Here is a 23,800-nt window from a genome sequence, read left to right as displayed (position 1 = left end):
AAACACGCCTGCGCACTAAAACACAACTTACAGTACTCTTACCACTTTCCCCATTAAAGTGAATGCAATCCGATGCATACTTACAATCATTGGTGCTCCAGGGTTCTGAGCTATAATCGTAGTGATAACTAATATATCATTTCTAAGCTGACGGTCGTAATGACTATGGCCCCTCATAAACAGATTTTTAAATACTTCCTTCAAAGCCCTGGAAAATAAAATATTAAAAATGATATTGTTATAGGCAGAATGTTTGTGCGTTTTTTTTCAAAATTCGTTTGTTGAAATCCTGCCTTGCATGAAGTTTTGGGAAGGTGGGTTTAGGAGAAGCATTTAGACAAACAAGGCAGTCATAAAGGAATCAGTGTGCCCAGACCAGGACTGCAGGGGGCTCTCCTGCGGCTTCACTCCCCAGATGAGCTGTCAGTGCCCTCTGATCTGGAAGAGTGCCTTTGCCAGAACTGCCAGGCTGACGCCCTGAGTCCCTAGCCTCTACCACTGTTTATAAAGTACAGCTCTCTGACACTTCTTTAAGGAAAGCTGAACTGAGACACATTCTATGGGAATACTTACGTCTCTACCAACAAAATCCTACTCTTAATTTTAGACCTTTGACCAAAGTGTTCCTCATGGTTTTTATCCTCCCCAACCTGCCTCTGATTCACGGCAATGTACCAGATAAGAACCCACTAATCTAACCACCCACAGATGTACATGGGACTGTGTTACAAGATTTAACCACATCATGCAAAGGCACTCAAAGCTGCTCTTTGTTCTTCGGATAAAGACCTTGTTAGCTGGCTTCCCAGGGCTCAGACGGCCAGGCTCTTGCTCTCCCTGACGCCTCAGCTCCTAACAGCCTGCCTTATTCTTTTGTTCTTGGACTAAACTTCTTGCAGGTTTTATTTTTTTATTTTTTCTGAATCTGATTTTTACTTCTCTTTTCCTGTGTGAGACGCTCTCTGCAGATAACTGTGACTGTCTCCTAACTGCTGAGATGCTGCTGGGGTTACTGAGAATGAGGATCATAAACCATGTCCTCGACTCCGGGGCAGGTGCCTTCTGTAGTGGACAGCCACTGGCTTGCCTCTTGGGGCCCATGTGCAGCTTCTCTGGAACACCACGACCCTTAGTTTCCATTTAGGCATTTGCTCTCCCCAGCTTGTGGCTACAGCAGTGGTTCTCAACTTCCTAATGCTGTGACCCTTTACTACAGTTCCTCACGGTGTGGTGACCCCAGCCATAAGATTATCCTACTTGCTAATTCATAACTGAGATTTTGCTACTGTTATGAATCATAATGTAAATATCTGATATGCAGGCGATCTGAAACGTGATCCTGGTGAAGGGTTGTTTCACCCCAAAGGGTTGGGACCAGGATTGAGAATCGCTGTTCTATCAGGATGAAGGCAGAAGAGTAGAGACAGTGCCAACAGACAGGGAGGCTCTAAGTCCTCACATTTGCGGAACTCTCAGTAACGAGGCTCACGAAATCAGCTTATTGTTTTTTAATTGCATCCTCATCAGTTGGTGTTCTAGTTTCTTCTCTGTTGCTGTGGTAAATCACCAACCAAGAGCAACTCGCAGGAGGAAAGGAGCTATGTGGCTTACGCATCCAGGTCCTAGCTCATCACTGAGGGGAAAGCAGTGCAAGAACTCGAGCAGAAACCGATGGCAGAATCCATGGAGGAAGAGTGCTAGCTGGCTCCCTCATAGACTCATGCTTAACTGGCTGTATCGTATGCTCTAGAAACACAGTCCAGGGGATGGTGCTGCCCATGGTGGGCTGGGCCATCTCAGATCAGTTCCAATCCCTCAATGGTGACTTCCTTCTCAGTACTTACAGACTGTGCCAAGTGAACACTTAAAGATAGCTAGGACAGTAGGGCTGGGGTTGGGGTCACTTGAAAACAGAAACACGTTCATCCATCTTATTCTGCAAAAAGATGCAATACCTTGCAAAAATCTCTTTCATTATGTTACGTTTATTATACTTTTTAAAAAATTTCTTATATTCTTGTTTTTCTCTGCAAATATAAGAGGTCCATGAAATGCTTTAGTTTATTTTTTAATTAAAATTTTATTTTACTGGTTGGGATGTAAAAAATAAAAAATAAACATCCAAAATTATTTTAAATTTATTATATATATATATATATATATATATATATATATATATATATGTCTATGCCCTACATGTATATATGATGCCCATGGAGGTCACAAGAGGGAACTGGATCCCCTGGGACTGGAGTTATGAGTGGTTGGGAGCTGCCACGTGGGTGCTGGGAATCAAACCCACATCCTGTTGAAGAACTTCACTGCTGAGCCAGCTCTCCAACTCTTCCATTTTATTTGAATTTTTGACATGGGGTCTCACTGTGTAGCTGCTTAGCCTGCAGCTCACTCCTGAACTCACAGAGCTGTGCCCTCCTCTGCCTAGCACACCCAGTTTTTAGTTATATTTTTATGATCTCAGACTGATCATAGCAAACAGACAATAACCATTTATTGAATATGAATAATTTAGCAACTTGAAAACTTACATTTAATTGACAATTTAATTATAGAACTAGAAATGTGGTAAGTACTAATCAGAACTCTAATGAATAAATAGTTATAACATTCTAATTTTATAGCTGGGTGGTAGTGGCGCACACCTTTAATCCCAGCACTCAGAGACAGAGGCGAGCAGATATCTGTGACTTTGAGGCCAGCCTAGTCTACAAGAGATAGTTCCAGGACAGGCTACACAGAAATACTGTCTCGAAAAAAGCCAAAAAAATTTCTAAGTTTACTTTATCCATCTGTAAAGGCACAATCAACTCCAGAGTTTGATACTTTGAGAGCATCCTATTCGATAACTGTGGCTTCTTCAGAGCATGGCAGTACACACTTACATGTAATCCCAGTCCTGGGGAAGAAGAGGAGGGAGACCAGCCGCACTCAACTATACTGCAAGTTCTAGGCCAGCTTGCTACACGAGACCTAGTTCAGAATTCACAAAAGAACAAAAAAGTGTAGCTTCTTCTATTTCTGCAATGGCATGAGACACAGCCATCAGATGAATCAAAAGTTCAGTCAAACACAGATTCAAAATTTAGTAATCTATGACTGGCTATGGTTCAAGGCAAATGACATTCCTATCTACCCACATACACTTACAGCAGGCATTCCAAGTTACTAAGCTGTTGTATAATTTCATCTTTTGAAGATTTTTCCAACAAATTCCAAAGTATTTCCGATGAACGAAATAGAAGCTGTCCTGAAGGATCTGGGTCATTGAGGTGAGCACAGATTCTGCCGGCGGCTTGGGTTTTCACCATTAAAATGCAATTAGCTTCTGAAAATGAAATTTAACAAACCATTTATATTGCATCGTCTTTTAGAGAAAAAGGAAGCTAGCGGACAATGGAATGTTTAAATTCAGCAACACCATACACACCGGAAGTCGAGAGATGCTGGAGAACTTTAAGAACCCACAGCTTCTCAACAAGCTGGTTTTCGATCAGCAGCACGGACTGGACCATTGCTTTCGCCAGTCCTCCAACTTCAGCCATCTTAACCTTGTACGATGAGCTCACCTGCTGGTAGCCTAACACCACAACAGGGACAGTTATTTCACATAATCATCAGTTACTATAGAAACAATGTAAAAAACGTTTGAAAGAACATACAGCATCTAAACCGTGTACAGTATAGAGATAGGAAGGTTTCCTATAAAGGGATAGACAGTATATATTTAATCTTTGCAGGTTATTACAATATGTGTCTCGACTATCTAGCTCTAGATTTGTAGCATCATACAATAGCAAGAATAAAGCCATAAATAAAATGAAAAAAGGGACATGGTTGTGTCCAATAACATTTAATTTGCAATATGCCATGGTCTTTTGTCCTTGAAATAAACCCACAGATTTTGGAAATACATCTTAAATTCTAAAAAACAAAACCCAAGATTGTGTCAGTAAGTAATAACTTTCTAAAAGGCAAATAGCATGGTTCCAAATACTTTACATTCTCACTATATGTGACAATGAACTACTTCAACTCTTTCAAGAGATAAGAATTACATCATATCAGCAGTAAGTAAGAGGGGAGAAGTAAATGACTGTGAATGCAGGGGTATTTTAGGGGAGCTGAACATGACTTACAAGAGTTTCCTTCTGCTGTAGGTCCTAGGAGACACAATGTCACTTTTGCTCATCCTACGGGTGCCTGCCTCACTGTTTGTAGCCGCAGGGAGTAAATGCCAATTTAAATATTTTTATTACACATTCCATTTTCCACCTGTTTTATTATAGACATTGCATTTTCCACTTAGGATACAGTGCTTATAAAGTGCAATGCTTACTTCAGTGTCTGTGCACACGTTCTATGTTCAAGTATTGAGAATGCCCAGTAAATTTATTGTAGCAGTTTGAATTTGAAACTGCCATGTAACTTGCTAAATTTGGGTCCTTCAAATGTTTCCTGTGGAACAATGCTACACCTCTACTTGGATTGACTTAATCCACCTCTTCAATGGTGGGCCCTGAAGAAGCACCACCAGATGGAGGAGCTCCCCCACCAGGGAAGCCGCCAGGCATTCCTCCAGGCATCCCACCAGCACTCTGGTACAGCTTGGTAATGATAGGGTTGCAGACTTTCTCCAGTTCCTTCTGCTGGTGTTCAAATTCTTCCTTCTCTGCAGTCTGCTTCTTATCCAGCCAACTGATGATCTCGTTGCACTTGTCTAGGATCTTCTGTTTGTCCTCATCATTGATCTTTCCCTGAAGTTTCTCATCTTCAATTGTTGCTTTCATGTTGAAAGCGTAAGACTCCAGGGAATTCTTGGAGGAAACCTTATCTCTCTGCTTTTCATCTTCAGCTTTGTATTTCTCAGCTTCCTGGACCATGCACTCAATATCCTCCTTGCTCAAGCGGCCCTTGTCATTGGTGATGGTGATCTTGTTCTCCTTGCCTGTGCTCTTATCTACAGCAGAAACATTGAGGATGCCATTGGCATCGATGTCAAAAGTGACTTCAATCTGGGGAACACCACGGGGTGCTGGAGGGATGCCTGTAAATTCAAACTTTCCAAACAGGTTGTTATCCTTGGTCATGGCTCGTTCACCTTCATACACCTGAATGAGCTCCTTGGTCATGGCTCGTTCACCTTCATACACCTGAATGAGCACACCCGGCTGGTTATCAGAGTAGGTGGTAAAAGTCTGAGTCTGCTTGGTAGGGATGGTGGTATTGTGCTTGATGAGAACAGTCATGACTCCACCAGCAGTTTCAATACCAAGGGAAAGAGGAGTGACATCCAAGAGCAGCAAATCCTGAACATTCTCAGACTTGTCTCCAGATAGAATGGCTGCCTGGACAGCTGCACCATAAGCAACAGCTTCATCAGGGTTGATGCTCTTGTTCAGCTCTTTTCCATTGAAGAAGTCCTGCAGAAGCTTCTGAATCTTGGGAATTCTGGTAGAACCACCCACCAGGACAATATCATGGATCTGAGACTTGTCTAGTTTGGCATCTCGAAGAGCCTTTTCTACAGGGTCCAGAGTGCCCCGGAACATGTCAGCATTTAATTCTTCAAATCGAGCACGGGTAATGGAGGTATAGAAGTCGATTCCTTCATAGAGAGAATCAATCTCAATACTGGCCTGGGTGCTGGAGGAGAGGGTGTGCTTTGCCCGTTCACAGGCAGTAGGCAGACGCCTGACAGCTCTCTTGTTCTCACTGATGTCCTTCTTGTGCTTTGGTTTAAACTCAGCAATGAAATGGTTGACCATCCTGTTGTCAAAGTCTTCTCCACCCAAGTGGGTGTCTCCAGCTGTTGACTTGACTTCAAAAATTCCATCCTCAATTGTGAGGATGGACACATCAAAAGTACCACCTCCCAAGTCAAAGATCAGCACATTCCTTTCAGTTCCAACCTTCTTATCTAGCTCATAGGCAATAGCAGCAGCAGTGGGCTCATTGATAATTCGAAGGACATTGAGGCCAGCAATAGTTCCAGCATCTTTTGTTGCCTGCTGCTGAGAATCATTGAAGTAGGCTGGCACTGTGACCACAGCATTGGTAACCGTCTTCCCCAGATAAGCTTCTGCAATCTCCTTCATCTTAGTCAGAACCATAGAGGACACCTCCTCTGGGTAGAAGCTTTTTGTCTCTCCTTTGTACTCTACTTGGACCTTGGGCCTGCCCACATCGTTCACCACCATGAAGGGCCAGTGCTTCATGTCAGACTGTACAACGGCATCATCAAACCTACGTCCAATCAGACGTTTGGCATCAAAAACTGTGTTGGTGGGGTTCATCGCAACCTGATTCTTCGCAGCATCCCCAATCAATCGTTCCATGTCAGTAAAAGCCACATAGCTTGGTGTGGTTCGGTTACCCTGGTCATTGGCAATAATCTCCACCTTCCCGTGCTGGAAGACACCCACACACGAGTAGGTGGTGCCAAGATCAATACCGACTGCAGGTCCCTTAGACATGGTTGCTCGCGTGTAGGACCGGCTGTGCTGGCGAGGACACCGCACCGATTTGCCCCCAAAGCTGGCGCCGCGTTCAATGAGACCCGCAGGGAGTAAATGAACCACGGTAGGGTGAAGCTGTTTTCCCCAGTGGTCTCTCTTACAACTCCCTGACATCGTGACTTTTGAAACCAACTAGATTCTTTAACCATGACATTGTTCTAGATGTCTGTCAGTTTGTCCTAACTTTCTGAGTTTGGTCTCCGGGCCATAGACAAGGCCCTGTCCATTCCTGAGATGGGTTATCTGGGGTGTGCCCTGCATGCTCACCATGAGGCTGGAGAGATGGCTCACCAGGGAAGAGCATGAGAATTTTAATTTGAATCTCTAACACAAAGGTGAGAAGCTTGGCACAGGCTGGGCATGGTGGCACACGCCTTCTGTTTCAACACTCAGGAGGCAGAGGCAAGAAAAGCTCTGTGAGCTTTGTGCTAGTCTGGTCTACACAGATAGTGCCAGGCAGCCAGGGGGACATAGAGGCAGGAAAAGCTCAGTGAGCTCTCTGCTAGTCTGGTCTACACAGATAGTGCCAGGCAGCCAGGGGGACATAGAGGCAGGAAAAGCTCTGTGAGCTCTCTGCTAGTCTGGTCTACACAGATAGTGCCAGGCAGCCAGGGGGACATAGAGGCAGGAAAAGCTCTGTGAGCTCTCTGCTAGTCTGGTCTACACAGATAGTGCCAGGCAGCCAGGGGGACATAGAGGCACTATGTCTCAACAACAACAGCAACAACAAACAAACTTAAGAACAACAAAAACAAACACAAACACAAAAAAGCATGCCATGGCTACACACCTGCCTGTGACTCTAAAGCTTGTGGGTAGTCTGGAAGGTTTCTGGGGCTTACAGGCTACCAGTTTAAGTCTAGGTTTAGTAAGAGACCCTGTCTCCAAGGATTAGGAAGTGACAGAGCAGGACTCCCAACGTCCTTAGCTACCTATACACATATGTGAGCATATACCACACATACATGTACCATACACATATACAGCACACACACACACACACACACACACACACACACACACACACACACAGATACATACAAAATTTAAAACATGAAAATACAAAGGAGAATAAAAATTGCTTATAATTTTACCATTTAAAGGTAATATTAATATTCAATATATTTCTTGCTGTTTATTTTTAATATATGAACATAATTTTCATAGCACATTCCATACAGAATTCTATATTCTACTGTAGCTCACCAACAAAATACTTTCCCAACTCATGATTTTAGTTGTATAAGTCTTTCATAGAGATGACCTGAAGTGCTTTACACTTGAGTATACATTGACTTTACATTTCTATACAAGGACACAGTAACAGCCAGCATCATGGACTATATATATTTCCCAATCACTCTGCTGAGGATTTTCTAGCTCTGGTCCCAGACATCCAGCCATGACCATGACTTGGAACCAACTTAGTAAGGGCATTGTCTTCAACTCCCAATTTCCAGGTTACACTCACTTCCCTGTACCTCAAAACTTCTCTGTCTTAATTCATGTACCACTGTCTTCCTCCCTCCCTCCTTTCTTTTTTTTTCTTATTGGTTTTTCAAGATAGGGTTTCTCTGTGCATCAGCCCTAGCTGTCACCTGGAACTAGCTCTTATAGATCAGGCTAGCCTCAAACTCATAGAGATCTGTCTCCCTCTGCCTCCCGAGTTTTGGGATTAAAGGTGTGCATCACTGCTGCCTGGATTCTTCTTCTTCTTAATAAAGTGGGTTTGTTTTTTGTTTGTTTGTTTTGCTTTGTTTGTGTGTTTTGAGACAGAGTTTAGCCCTGACTGTCCTGGAACTTGCTCTGTAGACCAGGCTGGCCTTGAACTCAAAGAGATCCACCTGCCTCTGCCTCCTGAGTGCTAGAATTAAAGATATGTGCCACTACATCTGGCTTTAAATTAAGTTTTAAGATATTTCTGTTTTATTTGAATTTTGTTTCTTTTGGTACATGTTTGTCGCAATGTGTGCCATGACCCATGTGTGCCAAGGCAAGTGCGTAGAGGTCAGAGGACAGCCTAAAGGCGTCAGTTCTTTCCTTCCACTAAGTGGGTCCTGAGGATTGAACTCAAGCTGCCAGCCTTGGCAGATGCCTTTACCCACTGCACCATCTTGCCAATTCTGTTTCCTTTTCTTTAAGAGGTCTCTATTTTGCTGAATTAATTCTAAGCTTGTGCTTACAACGTCTCATGTTCACTTTGAGGATTTTGCTTTTCCACTTCCCACTTAGGAACTTGTAGTTTATCTGCCTGCAAGCTTCATTTCCACATCCTAAAGCTAACAACAAAAGTCAAACAACCATTCATTGATCTTGCTACCGGCTAAGCTGCTGGTTCCCCATCGTCTTGTTTGCTTTACCATTTCAATTCTAAATACAAGTTTGTATTTATGAGTTGCTTCGCTCCCAAGTGACTGCTTCTGTTCTCATGACCCTTTCATATTGCTATAGGATCAGCACTGTCAATAGACCTCACACATTCACCACAGCTTTCTAGGGATGGCATTAGCTTGGTTTTTCCATCCATCATTACAGAAATTTCTTCAGTACTGATACCAAGACCACCTTTCTTCACAAAACGTTTCATTCACTAATTCATTTCATTCATTCATAGGTGTCTTTCGGCTTCTTTCTCTGTAAACACAAATTGACTTATTTCTTACTTTTGAATATTTCCTTCAGGGTGAATATTTTTATAGAAGAGGCTACACCAATTATTTTGCTTCATGCTCGTCCAGGTACACTGACAGGCTTATTCTACCCTAAAAATCTTCATGAGCCTTTGACATTACTTGTGACAACTGAAAGTTTTAAAAAATATTTTTTCACACCAACACGCTGTGGAGCGCATTCTGACACAGGACTCCAGTGAGGACTTTGCGTATTTTTTCTATGAAGGTGTTTCACTATAGTGTTCTATAAATTGAATCAAGATAACTAGAGCTGTTCCACAGTTATGTTAACACAAGTTCTCTACAATTGCATTCTCCTGGGTCAGGAAAAGTCAGTCATGTGATAATGAGCACTTCCCATGCTTGCTGCTCATGGATCCTTTCCAGCATGAGTTCTCTCATGTTTGTGAAAGTTCTGGGTTTAATGAAGATTTTCCCACATTGCTTATAACACTGAGTTTTCTGTTTGAGCAGCGGAAGCTTTCACCACAGTGCTTAAACAAGAAAGGATTATTTAATCTATGAATCTTTTCACAGATGCAAAGGGCCTTGAACCCCTCAGGCATTTCCCACATTGCCTACATATACAGTTCTGTCTCCAATGTGAGTTCTTTCACGTGTTTGAAGCTATTTGTTGTGACACTCACATTGTTTTATCACAGTGTTTACAAACATAAGGTTTCTCTCCAATGTGAGTTCTTTCACACACTTGAAGGAAACATGGACGGCTGAAGATTTTCTCACACTGCTCACGTGCATAATTTATGCATGTCTCCACACAGAACTAGATAAACCACATGCTCCCCCTGAAATGGCTTACACAATTCATGCATGTCTCCACACAGAACTAGATAAACCACATGCTCCACCCGGCATGGCTTACATAATTCATGCATGTCTCCACACAGAACTAGATAAACCACATGCTCCCCCCAACATGGCTTACATAATTTATGCATGTCTTCACACAGAACTAGATAAACCACATGCTCCACCCGACATGGCTTACATAATTCATGCATGTCTCCACACAGAACTAGATAAACCACATGCTCCACCGACCCCGACATGGCTTACACAATTCATGCATGTCTCCACACAGAACTAGATAAACCACATGCTCCCCCAACACGGCTTACACTCAGACTCTCACCCCAGAGCAACTTCTCTTACGTATTAGAGATGAAGTGGACAGTCACAGGCTTTACCACACACTTTACATGTACGAGGTTTCTCTCCACTGTGTGTTACCAGGTGTCTCAAGGCCTGGCAGTGTCATGTAAGCTTTCCTGCTTTGCTGATCTCTGTAAGGTTTCTCACCATTCTGTGTCGTTTCATGTTTGGGAAAGCACAGGAAGGGTAGCTCTTCTGTGTTCCTTACATTTGATTACAGGGCTGCTCTTCTTTCCTGACACTCATTTGGTCTAGTGTGTGAGCAGGCTGAGCTTTGGAGGGTGAATATGGAGATGAAAGGCAAGCTCTACTTCTCCACAACCCAGGTTTCTGATGGTTACACCAGGAGGCATATTCAGTTCAGAATATTCAGAATCTGGCTCAGCATCTCTCCACATTGGCCACATAGTTCTATGTTCATAATCTTTCTACCATTGGCCTTTAGGTTTCCCATGAGGTTTTTGTACTTCTCTCTAATGTTCTGGCTTTTTCATGTGTCTTTTTCAAGAGAGAACAGCCATGGCCAGGTGACAGTACACCAGAGATGAGCAGCCTGTGATCTCGGCAGCACACATGGATCTCAGTGATGGTGACACCAGACAAACCTCTTCAACTTTTGAACGTTTCTAGACTTCAACGTTTCCCTTACTTCTTTCAAGCATGTTTTCCAGCTCTCAGTATGAACACTCACCACAGTGTTCCTCTTGCTCCCTTGCTGGTCACATGATTTATTTCCTGACTAATTCAATCACTGACAGCTTCAGTTTTCCTTTCCACTCAGTGAATTTCAAGTCTGTTTTTCTGATCTCTAATGATTTTAGGATTCAATGTCTACTATCCACTAAATTTCCCAATCTGTCTACCTGAGACTTCATAATGTATACTCAATAATCTCCTTGTATATTTCACTAACTCAGAGGTCTTGTGATCATCTCCTTAGCTACGTATTTTTACTACCATAGACTGATTTTTATCTATTTAAAAACATAACTTCAAAATATCATTTATTTATTCCCTCCCTTACCATATTGATTGAAAATAATATAATCAACGAAGATAAGAAATATGTCTTAAATACATTATATCCTCACAATGCTAATGCTTGACATAATCTACTCACCATTATATATTAAGATTGTCTAGCTACAAATTACAGAGTTCTCCCCAAACATAATAGAGAATGGCACCAGTATTATTAATTTAACATCTACTTGAATGTATTGATATTGTGGTTAAAATAATTTATTTACAATCTAAGAAATACTACTAGTAACAAACTTAACTGGCTACAACTTTATCAACTGGGTCATAAATATTTACCATCAAGACAAAAATTTGATGTGAATCCCCAAACTAAAATAAAAATACTTATACAACTTTTAAATGTAACTGAAGAAGTCAAAGTTACACAAAAATTTTATTTTTATGTGTTAAAAACACAAGCCCCTGTGTTTTCAAAGTTTGTTGAAATAATATCGGATGAATTTTTGTTTCCCAAAGACAAGCTGTCACTGAAAGGCAAGTGAGACGTTACCTGGAATGTGCTTCTTTGGAGGCTCAGCATGATAGAAGTCGACGATGCACTTACAAATTTGTATCCTTAATTTAGAACTCGGTATTTTCATCAGTTCACCTGCCAGGAGGATAAAGGGAAGTGGTGTAATAATATAAGTTCATTTAAAAATGTAAGCATATAATACCAAGGTTATAATAGTTATTTTAAAATCCCATCAGATGTTCATACTGGGTCTTCTAATTACATGTGTGATCATGTGGAACACACACACTGTTCCACCGTCACCCATCACTTCATATGGGGTATTTTCTGGGAAATTCCTTGTTAGGTGTTATTTTTATATGGATAACATATTTCATGCTCACACAAACAAGACATTAAGCCCAAGAGAGAACAGAACTAAGATGCACAGTAAATGTAAGATGTAGCAGTGGCTGCTGGCAGAGAGCATACTGTTTGACAGTTAATTCAAAAATGGTTAAGTAGAAAGTACATTTATTTATCCAAATGCTAAAATATAGTAAATACACAAAGTTGGGACACAGTCACGTGTCACTTATCAAGTGTTACGCATTGCATACAACTGTACCGCTGTGTTTTCACGTATTTTCATATAACTGGCAATGGGGCATTGCTTCTACCACCATCAATCACCACAAAAATGTGGATAATGAGTTGCTCTATGGAAAGTTATGCCATCAATAGGTGATATAATTTTTTGGCTCAATGATAGATTTATAGGACCACCTTCCTTCTCTCTCTCTTTCTTTTTTTGGTTTTCCAAATAATTCTCTGTAGCTTTGGAACCTGTTCTAGAACTAGCTCTAGTAGACCAGGCTGGTCTCGAACTCACAGAGATCTGCCTGCCTCTGCTTCTAAGTGCTGGGAATAAAGGCATGTGCCACCACCATCTGGCCAGGACCACTATCCTACATATGTTCTACTGTTGTGTGAAATGAAGGGATATAGTTCATGATAGTCTGTGACCATATATGCATATGTACATACATGTCTCCATAATACTTTGAATCTATCCTTACATATTTGACATCTCAATTATGTCAGCTTGTCATTTCCAGAAAGAAGAGAATGATACTAATAATATAAGTACTGGAGCCAGACATCCAAGAGTAAATTCCGGCTCTGCTACACACTCCACGTGTAAACTAGAGCTTTGATTTTTATATCTGTAAACCAGGCATAAGTTACCACTTAAGAATGCTGCAGAGATTGATTTCACATGAGACAAGGGCTGAGAATAATGTTTAGCATACTGGTAAGTGCCACATGTGATAGTTATTGTTGACAACAAATAGGCCAGCGTTCTTTCTAACGAGACTCAGAAACTTGTGTACTGTTGACAACAAATAGGCCAGCATTCTTTCTAACGAGACTCAGAAACTTGTCTTTCACAGTGTGTTCTTTCCTTAAATTCCTGTTAGCTTTGCTCTCAACTTGCTGGCAGACTGAAATAGAGGAATTTGGGGGCATTCTTTGACTCAAAAGCAATAATTGTATGTTCAAGATTTCTGGTGAGGATGAAGGACACAGGGTTTCTTTTCAGTGGCATCTATACTATTATTGAGTCTGATTTGGCTAATTCAATAATCCAAGCTAGGTTGTATTTATTCCTTTGAAGTCCAACAAGAATATTCTCCAGGAGAAGGTCTACTCATTTTGTAGGGGAGGCAGACAGAAGTGAGTCTCAGGGAAACTATGTAAGACTAAGAGAGAATGTTCCCTAGGAGAATCTGAAGATAATCGGAGGGACTCTGCAATGACCTTTGTCATGTGACCCATGCTGTCTGGTTGCCTAAGGACAACTAGAGTCAGCAGGATCAGCTTGAGGAGTAAACTGGAGAGCTCGATTCTCTGAGGATAAAAGAGGAAAGAACTCCATCAAGACGGGGCTTTAATTTGAGCCTACTGGAAAGTTTAGTTCAATTCCAGCAGGAGTGGCAGAGCCCGAGGGAGCACAGAGACGGGGTGGAGCACTGGCCAGTGGGTAAGGGAACACAGAAACAGGGTGGAGCACTGGCCAGTGGCTAAGGGAACACAAAGATGGGGTGGAGCACTGGCCAGTGGGTAAGGGAGCACAAAGATGGGGTGGAGCACTGGCCAGTGGCTAAGGGAACACAGAAACGGGGTGGAGCACTGGCCAGTGGGTAAGGGAGCATAGATACAGGGTGGAGCACTGGCTATTGATCACTGCTGGTGGAGGGAGAAACTCACTTCTCAAAGAGGACACATTCTAGTGAAAGAGCATACACCCACAAAATGGTCTCGATGGGCAAAAGTACACTACAAAATTGGGGGGTTAGATCTAGGAAGAGTTGGGTGAGGTGTCAAAATATGTCGCATGAACCTCTCAAGGAACTAAGAAAAAAAGGTCAACAAACCCACAACTAAACTATACATCAAATCAAACATGTACAGAAAGTAAAAGTCTGCCTCAAACACCTCAGGAGAAAATAGTTCCAGAGTCATCATTGAGCACACCCTAATAACTCTCAACTATAAAATAAGGGAAGAGCCTTGGGTGGAAGAGATGGTCAAGGAGACAGTGAAAGCAGACAAGCCCATTTCCCCACATTGGTCCTGCCATCTTAGAGTCCCCATCTAAGACATCTTAACTTACCCAGAAGAGCAAGTGAATTAGCAGTGTCTTCAGTATAAGTTATTTCATCTGATACTTTCTTTTTCAAAAATGGCAAGCTTCAATAAGAACAAAGATGTCAGAATTACTAGTCAGTGGATTGACGCATCACTTACAAAGGGGGGTATTCATTTTCTAAAGAATAAAGCGATACTGTCTCCTGGCCGATTGTATTCTTTAGTGTGGAGCAGGGACAACAATCAGAAAGAAAACTGTATTTCTAACTAACCAACCAGAGAGAAAAACAAAACAAAACAAAAAAACACTTCCATAAGAATGAAGAGAGGCGGGCTGGAGAGATGGCTCAGTGGTTTAGAGCATTGCTTGTTCTTCCAAAGGTCCTGAGTTCAATTCCCGGCAACCACATGGTGGCTCACAACCATCTGTAAAGAGGTCTGGTGCCTGCAGACATACACACAGACAGAATATTGTATACATAATAATAAATAAATAAATATTTAAAAAAAAAGAATGAAGAGAGGCAAGCCGGATGGTGGTGGCACACACCTTTAATCCCAGCACTCGGGAGGCAGAGGCAGGTGGATCTCTAGCAAGAGCTAGTTCCCGGACAGGCTCCAAAGCTACAGATAAACCCTGTCTCAAAAAACAAAAACAAAAACAAAGAAAGGATGAAGAGAGGCACAAGCCAATAAAGTAATCATTCATCCCTGTTGATAAAACACTTATTTATCATCTTTCTGAGGGCAAAGTCATAGCAAATTATAGTTATAATCACAGTTAGGAAGATTCAACTAAAACTTAAACATGTTTAATGTCTTTCCCTGAAGTTTGTAAAGCAGGAAGCACCAGATTAATGGGCTGTTTCTTCCTGAAGGTCAGGGCCCCTCCATATGAACTGGATTGGAAGTATTTACAAAAGAACAGAATGCTTCGGGGAACAACAAGGAATCCAACTTTAAAAATATTGATTCTATGAGACTTTCAATTCACAGTTACAATAATCAAAGTTATCTGAAAATACTTATTTATAAATCACAGAAGATCAAGTTTATGAATTGTGGGTCATTATTCTAAAATTCAAGGGACAGATGAAAGTTAATTCTTAAAATATAAACTGTTTGAATCTCCTGTGCTATTTGAAGTATAACATATTTATATAAATGACTCCTAGCTCATGTCTTCCAAAAGCATTTACCCAGTAGTTGGAAAGAGGCACTGAGAATTATTATATGTAGATTTAGACTACACAAGTTAATTTGAATTTAAAAGTATATCAAGGCAAGCTACAAAGAGACAATTCTGTAATTTCTATGGGGATTCATTCCTTTAGAATTAAATTAGAAAAAAATAACATTATTGGTTATCTAATCGACTGACGGACAGCTAAAGATCTCAAACCTAAAGCTCTAAATATCTTGTCCCATCTTCTCATTTTCTGCCAAAGGAGATTCCTATAGGATAAAGAGTCGAGGTGTGGGAAGTCCAACTCAAAAGCTAAACAGAAAATAAGATGTGCTCCTGGTGCAATGAACAAGCATATTAGAGACCAAAGAGAAAAAACTTGATGTATTTTCAATTTTTTAATCTCCAAACTTTTCTTGAGAAGACAACCAAGTGAGGACTGGGTGTAGCGAAATGATGAGTATAGGTGGAAACTTGAAACATAAAAAATTAGTGACGTGAGTAACCCCAAAGGGAGGGGAAGGGAAGAGCGAGGTGAGCAGAGCTGCAGCATGGCATGCTGGGACACCGCACAGACCAAGGAGCAGCTCTGTGGAGCAGCGACCCTGGAGGTCACGCTGTGAACCCAGTCTTTAGGTCCTGCAAGCACCCACAGTGAAAGGGCTGTCCACAAAACAGTCAGAGGCCAGCATGACAGCACTAGAAGAAACTTCTTTCCTTATTTATTCGATCTCTTTTTAAAAGGCCAAGTGTAAGCATTTGGGAAATCATTTTTCATTATTTTAGTATAATACAGAAATTGCTCCAGAATTTTTTATTTGGCTTCTGCTAAATTTAAGACTTGGAATGTCCCTGTATATATACATAGTCCTACTAATAATATCACTTTTCTATTTAAAATATTAAATTGGTAGATAGATTTAGAAGACAAAATCACCAAAATGACTCATTTCCAACTAAGAAGTTTCTTCTACTAACAGTTCAGGGAGCAGAAAATGGCCATTGAAGCAGCGTCTAGAGCAGCCACTGTGTGGCAGCAAAGAAGCATTCTCTATGTATCTGTGCTTCTTCCAGCGCTGCTGCAGGAACTGCAGTAGAGGAGGGTAGGGCAGGGTAATTTCATAACTCTTACCTTTAGTTTATATTTTTCTCCCTCATTCAAAATTACAAGATCAAATGAAACCTGACACAGAACTAAGTATATTTGTGAGAGTCAAATTTCTCAAAGAAAGAGAAAAAAGAAAATCAAACTAAGTAACGCTAAATTTATTTAAAGATCCTCTCAAAAAACTACAATCCTTTAGTTTCACCTGCTTACTAATCACGCAGGAGTGACAACTTTAAATATTTTACACTTCAATATAATCTCTTCTGGAGCAATCTGAGACTGCAAGATTTGAAATAATAACTGTCCAAATCCTGCCACCAACTTGTTTAAGTTTTGTTTTTTAGTTCTGTATTACACACATGCATGCATGCATACATGCACGCACACGCACACATACATACACAAATTTTTTTTCTCCAGACAGTGTTTCTCTGTGTAGTGCTGGCTGTTCTGGAAATCACTCTGTAGAACAGACTGTTCTGGAACTCACAGAGATCTGCCTGCCTCTGCTTCCTGTGTGCTAGGATTAAAGGTGTGCACCACCACTGCCCAGCTAAATTCTATATTATTGATACACTCTATATCCGATACCTTTGCAATAAAAAACAAAGCATAATATAGTATATAGCAGTACAAAGTAAAGTTAAACAACTTACCCGCACAGTTTTATAAGGTCAGATGCAGGTTCCACAAAACAGGGCTGCTTTTGAATTTTTTCTGCACACAGACCCAGGATTTTAAACACCTGTGCCAGATCCCTTAGAGGCTTCAATGTTTTGTTAAGAAATAAAATCATCATAGATTTGTAAACAAGTCTATAGGCCTTTCCTCCAGAGAGCTTATAAAATTCTATCTTGTTAAATGTGGTAAGCATTATTTTAATTATTACTTTGAAGTCTAAAGCGAAAAGTTTGTAACTATATTTTAGCAACATTATTTTTGTCTTAGTAACCTTTATTTCAACTCAAAACACAAACAGATACAGCTCATATCTTATTTTAATGTAGTACTTTATTTTGTTCAGGGGTGTGTGTGTATTTATATTTGTAGGTTTTCACTGGGATGTTTGTGTCAGACATCCACCTCACAATATACCTTCCCTAACACAGGCTGCCTACTGCTAGCAAAAGCAATTCCACGCCACCCTTCCTTCCTTCCTTCCTTCCTTCCTTCCTTCCTTCCTTTCTTTTTCAAGACAGGGCTTCTCTGTAGCTTTGGAGCTTGTCCTAGAACTCGCTCTTTAGACCTGACTGGCCTCGAACTCACAGAGATCCGCCTGCCTCTGCCTCCCAAATGCTGGGATTAAAGGTGTGCACCACCACTGCCCTCCCAGATGCATTTTTCTAATTAGCATTAAATTGGTTGGGATTTTATTTTATTTAAAACTCACATAAAAGCCAAATGTACCTCTTCTAGATCTTCAGATAAAAACATATTCTATTTTGCATGTTTAAAAAAGCATGATTACTACAAAACTAAATCTCCTTGACTTTGCTTGATATCTGAGAGATCATGGTGGTTATGACTTCAGGATCTGGGTTGCATCCTATTTTCTCTAGCTTTGCCGTGAGCTGCTTAGGCAGGGGTGGGAACACCTCTGTTAACTTCTGTTATGTAGCAATCACCTCTGAATTGAAACATTCACTCCTGTAGGAAGAAGCGGCTCCTATGCCTTAGAAATTAAAAAAAAAATCTTACAAGCTGGAATTTATGAGGGGCGGTAAACACAGGCTGCAAGGACGCAGCGTTGTGAATTCTCACTGTCATTAGTGATAGGTGTGCTTTGAGTCATCCGTGGTCCTGCAAGTAACCCCAATAAAGTCACTAAATTAGGCTTGGGCGGAACTGTTTATTTGGTTTGTCATCAGTGCTTTTTCTGAGTTAAATAGGTCTGTTCATGTCTCCCCAGGAAAAGTCAAACAGGAACAGACAGAAGCAAAGATAAGTTGGGACAGAGAGATTGTATGGTTCCAGAAACGCGTGATGAGACACGCCCCTGTGGCTCATCAGTTTGAAGGCAATGTCCGCGGAGGACCGCCCCAATATGGTACCTTCCTCCGTGTGGTAAGGGGTGGTGTGCTCCTGTGGTAGTGTGGCTGCATGCTCCCTGAGATGTGTGCTAGGACGTGCAGCCAAGTCTGAGCTGTCTCCGATGGAACACCTTAGGGTGGTGGGGTGGGAATCCAAATTTGGTCATCATCTTTATGCGGTATAGGAGTGATTCTCCTTGATGAATGGGATCCCCTGCATGAGTAAGTAGACACTCTGACAATATTCACGGACTAGACACTGCATGGCAGTCCACCACAGTCCACGGACTAGACACTGCATGGCAGTCCACCACAGTCCACGGACTAGACACTGCACGGCAGTCCACCACAGTCCACGGACTAGACACTGCACGGCAGTCCACCACAGTCCACGGACTAGACACTGCACGGCAGTCCACCACAGTCCACGGACTAGACACTGCATGGCAGTCCACCACAGTCCACGGACTAGACACTGCATGGCAGTCCACCAAGAGTAGCACAGGTGATGTAGCACAGGTGACAAGAGGGGCCAGCAAGTTGTGCTGATCTTGGCATGACCACTGCTATATGTAATGGCATGTTCAAATGAGGCAGACAGAGAAAGTGCTTGTTTAAAGAGGAGTTAGAATGGGAAGGGACATGAAACTATCGCCCTCCATGTTAGCCTCCAATTTGGTGGATAATTTCTACAGCACTCCTGCCAAGCAGCTAGAAATGATCGAATTCAACCAAGAGCCATAAGCCATGATGGAAGGGACAGAGCATAAGTCAGAGCGGTACTAGAAAGCCTTTCCTGAGGTCCAGAAACTTAGGACTCATGGGAAGAATCCAACAGTGATGAGGACAGGAACAAAGTAGAAGTGATGGAAGACACCCCTCAGGTCTGATAGTTAAGAGAAATGAAGGGGAAACCCCAGATCCAAGATGCGGGGGTGGGGGTGGGGCTTACCAATGGACAAGGAAGGACATGGTGGATCTGACCTTTCATAGAGAAGAAGGGAGAATCCAGGATTTAACATGTCTTAAGAATGGGCAGTGAGGAAGTGGACATGGTTGACATGATAGAAGACATCCCTCAAATCTTACCTTTAGCAGAGAAGGAAAATCCCATCACTCAACATATAGACAGAAGCACTAATCATGGCCCAGAAGGAAGAATACGATAACCGCGTGCTCCTCAGCACCCTCACTGCTTGAACTGGGACTCTCTTCAATGAGTAGTGGCAGAGCCTGTCACTGGTTCACAAGGCTATGGGACACGGCAGTGGACAGATTGTTCAGCCTGAGCACCCTGGCTGTGGAGAAGCTCAGTAATGGGACTTCCCTCTTAGAAAGAAAAGCAGCAGGATCTGAGGCAAGGCGAGGAAAACCAGTTCCTGATGGCTGACTAATGTCCCACTATTAGGGACACTTGGTTATTGCTGGCTCAAGTTCCCACGAATACCAGGAACTGGAAGATAATAAAGAGACAGACACTACTGAAGGAACTGAGTTCACACTCAGTGGTGTTACTCAGTGATTAGTTCACCTGGCCAGGTAGACATGTGCTTGATCACTAATGTTTCGAAAAGGTTGATTTAGGAGGGACGTCATGTGACTTTCCTGAGCCCTATGGTGAATATAATCTTATTGATTACATACTCTTATAGAGATTATAAGATTCTGGTGAATCTGACCTATATCATCACACTAATGGGGTCTGGCATCCAACTCAAGTATGTAAAGTGAAAAACAAAACGAAACCTAGCAGAGAGGAAAGAAGGGCAAAGCAGACAAAGGGTAAAGGGTAAAGGGTAAAAGGTAAAGGGTAAAGGTGTGCCAAGTGTTCCCGGGTTTCTGTAAATCAAATGTGGGGAGACTTGTGTCCAGCCAGAGTTCCTATGGAAAAATTGACAGAAGCTAAATTCTATGCTAGTAAACTTCCAGAAGGCTTGAAAATCTGAAAGAAGTTCACAGAAGGTATAATTGATAAAACAAGATGCAAGAGACCAAGCTTGTCCTGGCGTCAGGAAAGCTCAGGAGACGTTCCCACAGTCCTCACGCAGCTCCCCCTCTTCATCTCAGGACAGCACCCCTTCACCCTGGAGAAAAGACTGCTCAAGACTGGTGCACAGCCATGCGGGCAGAATTTGTCTGGTAAAGGGTATCATCAACCAAATCAGTCTATTACTATTTTAGAGTTCCCGATAATATTTAAAAATAACTATTATTTATAATTAAAACTTGGATACTTCTCTGTTAGGAGACAATGTATATATAAATGCCATTGTTTCACGAATGTCCTCATTAAATGTTCCATGTTGTGGATGAAAAAATTCTACACTGGTGGGAAAAGAAGTCTAAGCTTGTTCGAGGAGGCAGAGAATTATGCCTCCAGATTAAACGGCGTGCCCTTCTCTCCTGCAAAGAACAGTGTGCTGGGAGTGAAAGTCGTTTGCTACCCTGAGCCCGGACCTACACCCAGAGCTGGCCTGAGGAAGAGGCATATCAGCAGCTGCAGCCACAGTTTCAGCCTGGAGCCTGCAGACCTGGGGAACCTGCTTGAGCAGCAGGAGAAGCGGACCTGAACACATCCTGATCCTCCGTGACTTCACATGGGAGGCCTCTTAGGAATGGATGGGGGTAAGGTCAGGGGAGTGGGAGGAGGGGGAACTGGGATTGGTATGTAAAATTAAAAAAAGTTCAAAAAATAAATATACATATATGGTAGATTTTAAGTCTAAAAATTTTACATATCAGAACACACACACATAGTTTTTTGAGACAGGGTCTGTGGATCCACTTGGCCTAGAAGTTACTAGTTAGCACAAGTGATTTCCAATTTACAGTAACCGTCAGTTTCCTAAATGCCAGGGTTACAGTCATGAGGCATCAAACTCAGCAATGTTCTTCTCTCTCTCTCTCTCTCTCTCTCTCTCTCTCTCTCTCTCTCTTTTTTTTTTTTTTTTTTTTACTTTTTTGGTGTTTTCAAAACAGAGTCTCACTATGTAACCCAGATTGTTCTGGAATTCACTATGTAGACCAGGTTGACCTTGAAGTAATAAATCTACCTGCCTCTGTCTTCCAAGTGCTGGGATTAAAGCACTTGGCCACTACACCCAGCAATACTCTTAATCTTTAGCCCATGTTATGGATTTAATATTGGTGTCCCTCAAAGTTATATAGTGTGGTGGTTTGAATGAGCAATGTTCCCCATAGACTCACGTATTCCAACACCTGATCCTGAGCTATTGGCATTGTCTACAAAGGTTATGGATGGGAGCCTTCCTTGGAGAACTGCGGGTGGGCTTTGGGGGCTGACAGCCTCACCCCACTTCCAGTCCTTGCACTGTGCTTTCTGCATGTGACTGAAGATGTGCTATCACAGTGGCCTTCTCTGGCCTCCTATTGCCGTGCCTCCCCCTCCACTGTGAACTCACCCTCCACAACTGAAAGCCAAAATAAACCATTTTTCCGGAAATCTCTTTGAGTCATGGTTATCACAACATGCAATGTTGATGCAAAAACACAGCTCTCACTTCAGCAGGGATAAGAGACAAATCTGGAGCAAATCTGAGTGAACATGGCCTGGGAAGACAGATGCAGTGTCAAATTCTATGTTCCAGTGTGGAAGCAGTTTATAGTAACGGAACAATGAACACTTTCCAAATGCGTGAGTAGAAGCATTAAGTAGGTGCTGCAGCAAAGCAGGGCAGTATTGTCTCTAGGGGCAGGCAGCATATGCGGACACCCAGCCTTTCAGTCGGGGGAAGCCGCAGCTTTCTAATACCTTCCAGAAGGTTTTTGTCTGTTATTCACAGGATGCTAGGTCCACACAGAGATGGGAAGGAATGGCTATTTAGGGAGCTAAAGAGAACCCAACATAAACTGCAATTAGACTCTGGACCTATAATGTTCCAACCGCTTCAGGGCCACTGAAGGTCTAATCCATCAGTCTTGCAGATTTGAAGGTGTACTTTCTTTCCTGGAACTTTTGTTCAGAGTTCCCTGTTTGCCAGTATCACATTTCGTCCATGTGGAAACCATGCCTCATACCATTTATTAAATATTATAATATGTCCCTCATAGCTAGGAAGACCCATTCCTCAGATCTGATGTAGACAGGGCTGGGTAGCAGGCAGAACAATAGTTTTCAGGAGAGAAGAACAGGTGGTAAATCCATAAATAAAGAAACGCCTGGGTTGTATGAGAACTATCAGCCATTATGATCTGATTCTCTTCCCCTTTTCACTTTTGTGCAGCTACAGCTGATGTAACATTTGCATGGAACATAGAATTAGAATTAAAATAATCAAAACCAGTTTTGTGTGAATGTGAAAGATGAAGGAAACATGCAGAGAGAGAGGAGAGAGAGAGGTCATTCCCCAAAGCCGTAAGATTGTTGAATGAAAATCTAATGATGGGGTAAGCTACTTTCCTGTGAGTTACTGGCCAAGGAGTCTTCCCAAAGCAGCCCAAACCATAAAGGCCATTGCCACTGCTACTGGTTGCATGCCAGAATTATACCGTAGGTCCCTACATAATATTGATACCACATGCTTTGGTCACATGACATGAAGAAATTGAACTTCAACTGGACTGGAAACTTTCTCCCTGCTCGCTGGGTTTATAGTGCCATAGGCATTAGCAGGCTGTAGAAGGAGAACAGGTGTCAATGGCCCTCCCTAGCTATACACACTGCAACTACACAGTACCAACATTTTGTGAAAAATGTACCCACTAATGCAACCAGGGCACAACTGTTCCAGATGCAGTCAGTGTCTGTTCATCTTGAAGGCCTACTCCATAAAAGATCCACATCTGGAACTGAGAGCCAAATGGAAAGCCCATGACTGGAGAGGTCATGGTCTCAGTGGGGATGCAGCTACCACTGCCTTGCTGCACAGATGGAATCTGCTTGGTAAGCACCTTCTAAAAACTTCTGTTGATACCTGTAGACTGCTTCTACAGCCAGCCTCGGCCTCTC

At 42.1% G+C, this 23,800-nt stretch overlaps 2 protein-coding genes across 4 annotated transcripts in view; both read right to left on the bottom strand.

Moving 5' to 3' along the window:
* The window catches only part of LOC121434805 (cilia- and flagella-associated protein 69-like), an 88,244-nt gene that overhangs the window by 49,783 nt on the left and 14,661 nt on the right, over positions 1 to 23,800 (bottom strand). Inside the window, exons 4-9 of the mRNA XM_041633776.1 lie at positions 17,458 to 17,567; positions 14,533 to 14,609; positions 11,913 to 12,011; positions 3,446 to 3,595; positions 3,166 to 3,343; positions 85 to 208 (exon numbers count right to left, since the gene is read on the bottom strand). Coding sequence (XP_041489710.1) covers positions 85 to 208; positions 3,166 to 3,343; positions 3,446 to 3,595; positions 11,913 to 12,011; positions 14,533 to 14,609; positions 17,458 to 17,567 — 738 coding nt within the window. The remainder of the gene's footprint in view (positions 1 to 84; positions 209 to 3,165; positions 3,344 to 3,445; positions 3,596 to 11,912; positions 12,012 to 14,532; positions 14,610 to 17,457; positions 17,568 to 23,800) is intronic.
* On the bottom strand, positions 4,294 to 6,548 carry LOC121434806 (heat shock cognate 71 kDa protein-like). 3 transcript variants are annotated; one of them, XM_041633778.1, is made up of 3 exons: positions 6,078 to 6,548; positions 5,169 to 6,023; positions 4,294 to 5,126 (listed from the first exon to the last, which is right to left on the bottom strand). In XM_041633778.1, the coding sequence occupies exons 1-3, from the start codon at positions 6,489 to 6,491 to the stop codon at positions 4,509 to 4,511; spliced, it is 1,887 nt and encodes a 628-aa protein (XP_041489712.1). In that variant the 5' UTR covers positions 6,492 to 6,548; the 3' UTR covers positions 4,294 to 4,508. The 3 variants fall into 3 exon arrangements, with proteins under 3 accessions (XP_041489712.1, XP_041489713.1, XP_041489711.1); XM_041633779.1 differs by having other exon boundaries at positions 4,294 to 4,605; positions 5,065 to 5,126; positions 5,169 to 6,506; XM_041633777.1 differs by having other exon boundaries at positions 5,169 to 6,530.

Source organism: Microtus oregoni, unplaced genomic scaffold (genome assembly GCF_018167655.1).
Source record: "Microtus oregoni isolate MIOR12 unplaced genomic scaffold, Mior012 000044F_ref0000062, whole genome shotgun sequence".
Taxonomy (NCBI): domain Eukaryota; kingdom Metazoa; phylum Chordata; class Mammalia; order Rodentia; family Cricetidae; genus Microtus; species Microtus oregoni.
This window is presented reverse-complemented; position numbering and strand designations above follow the sequence as displayed.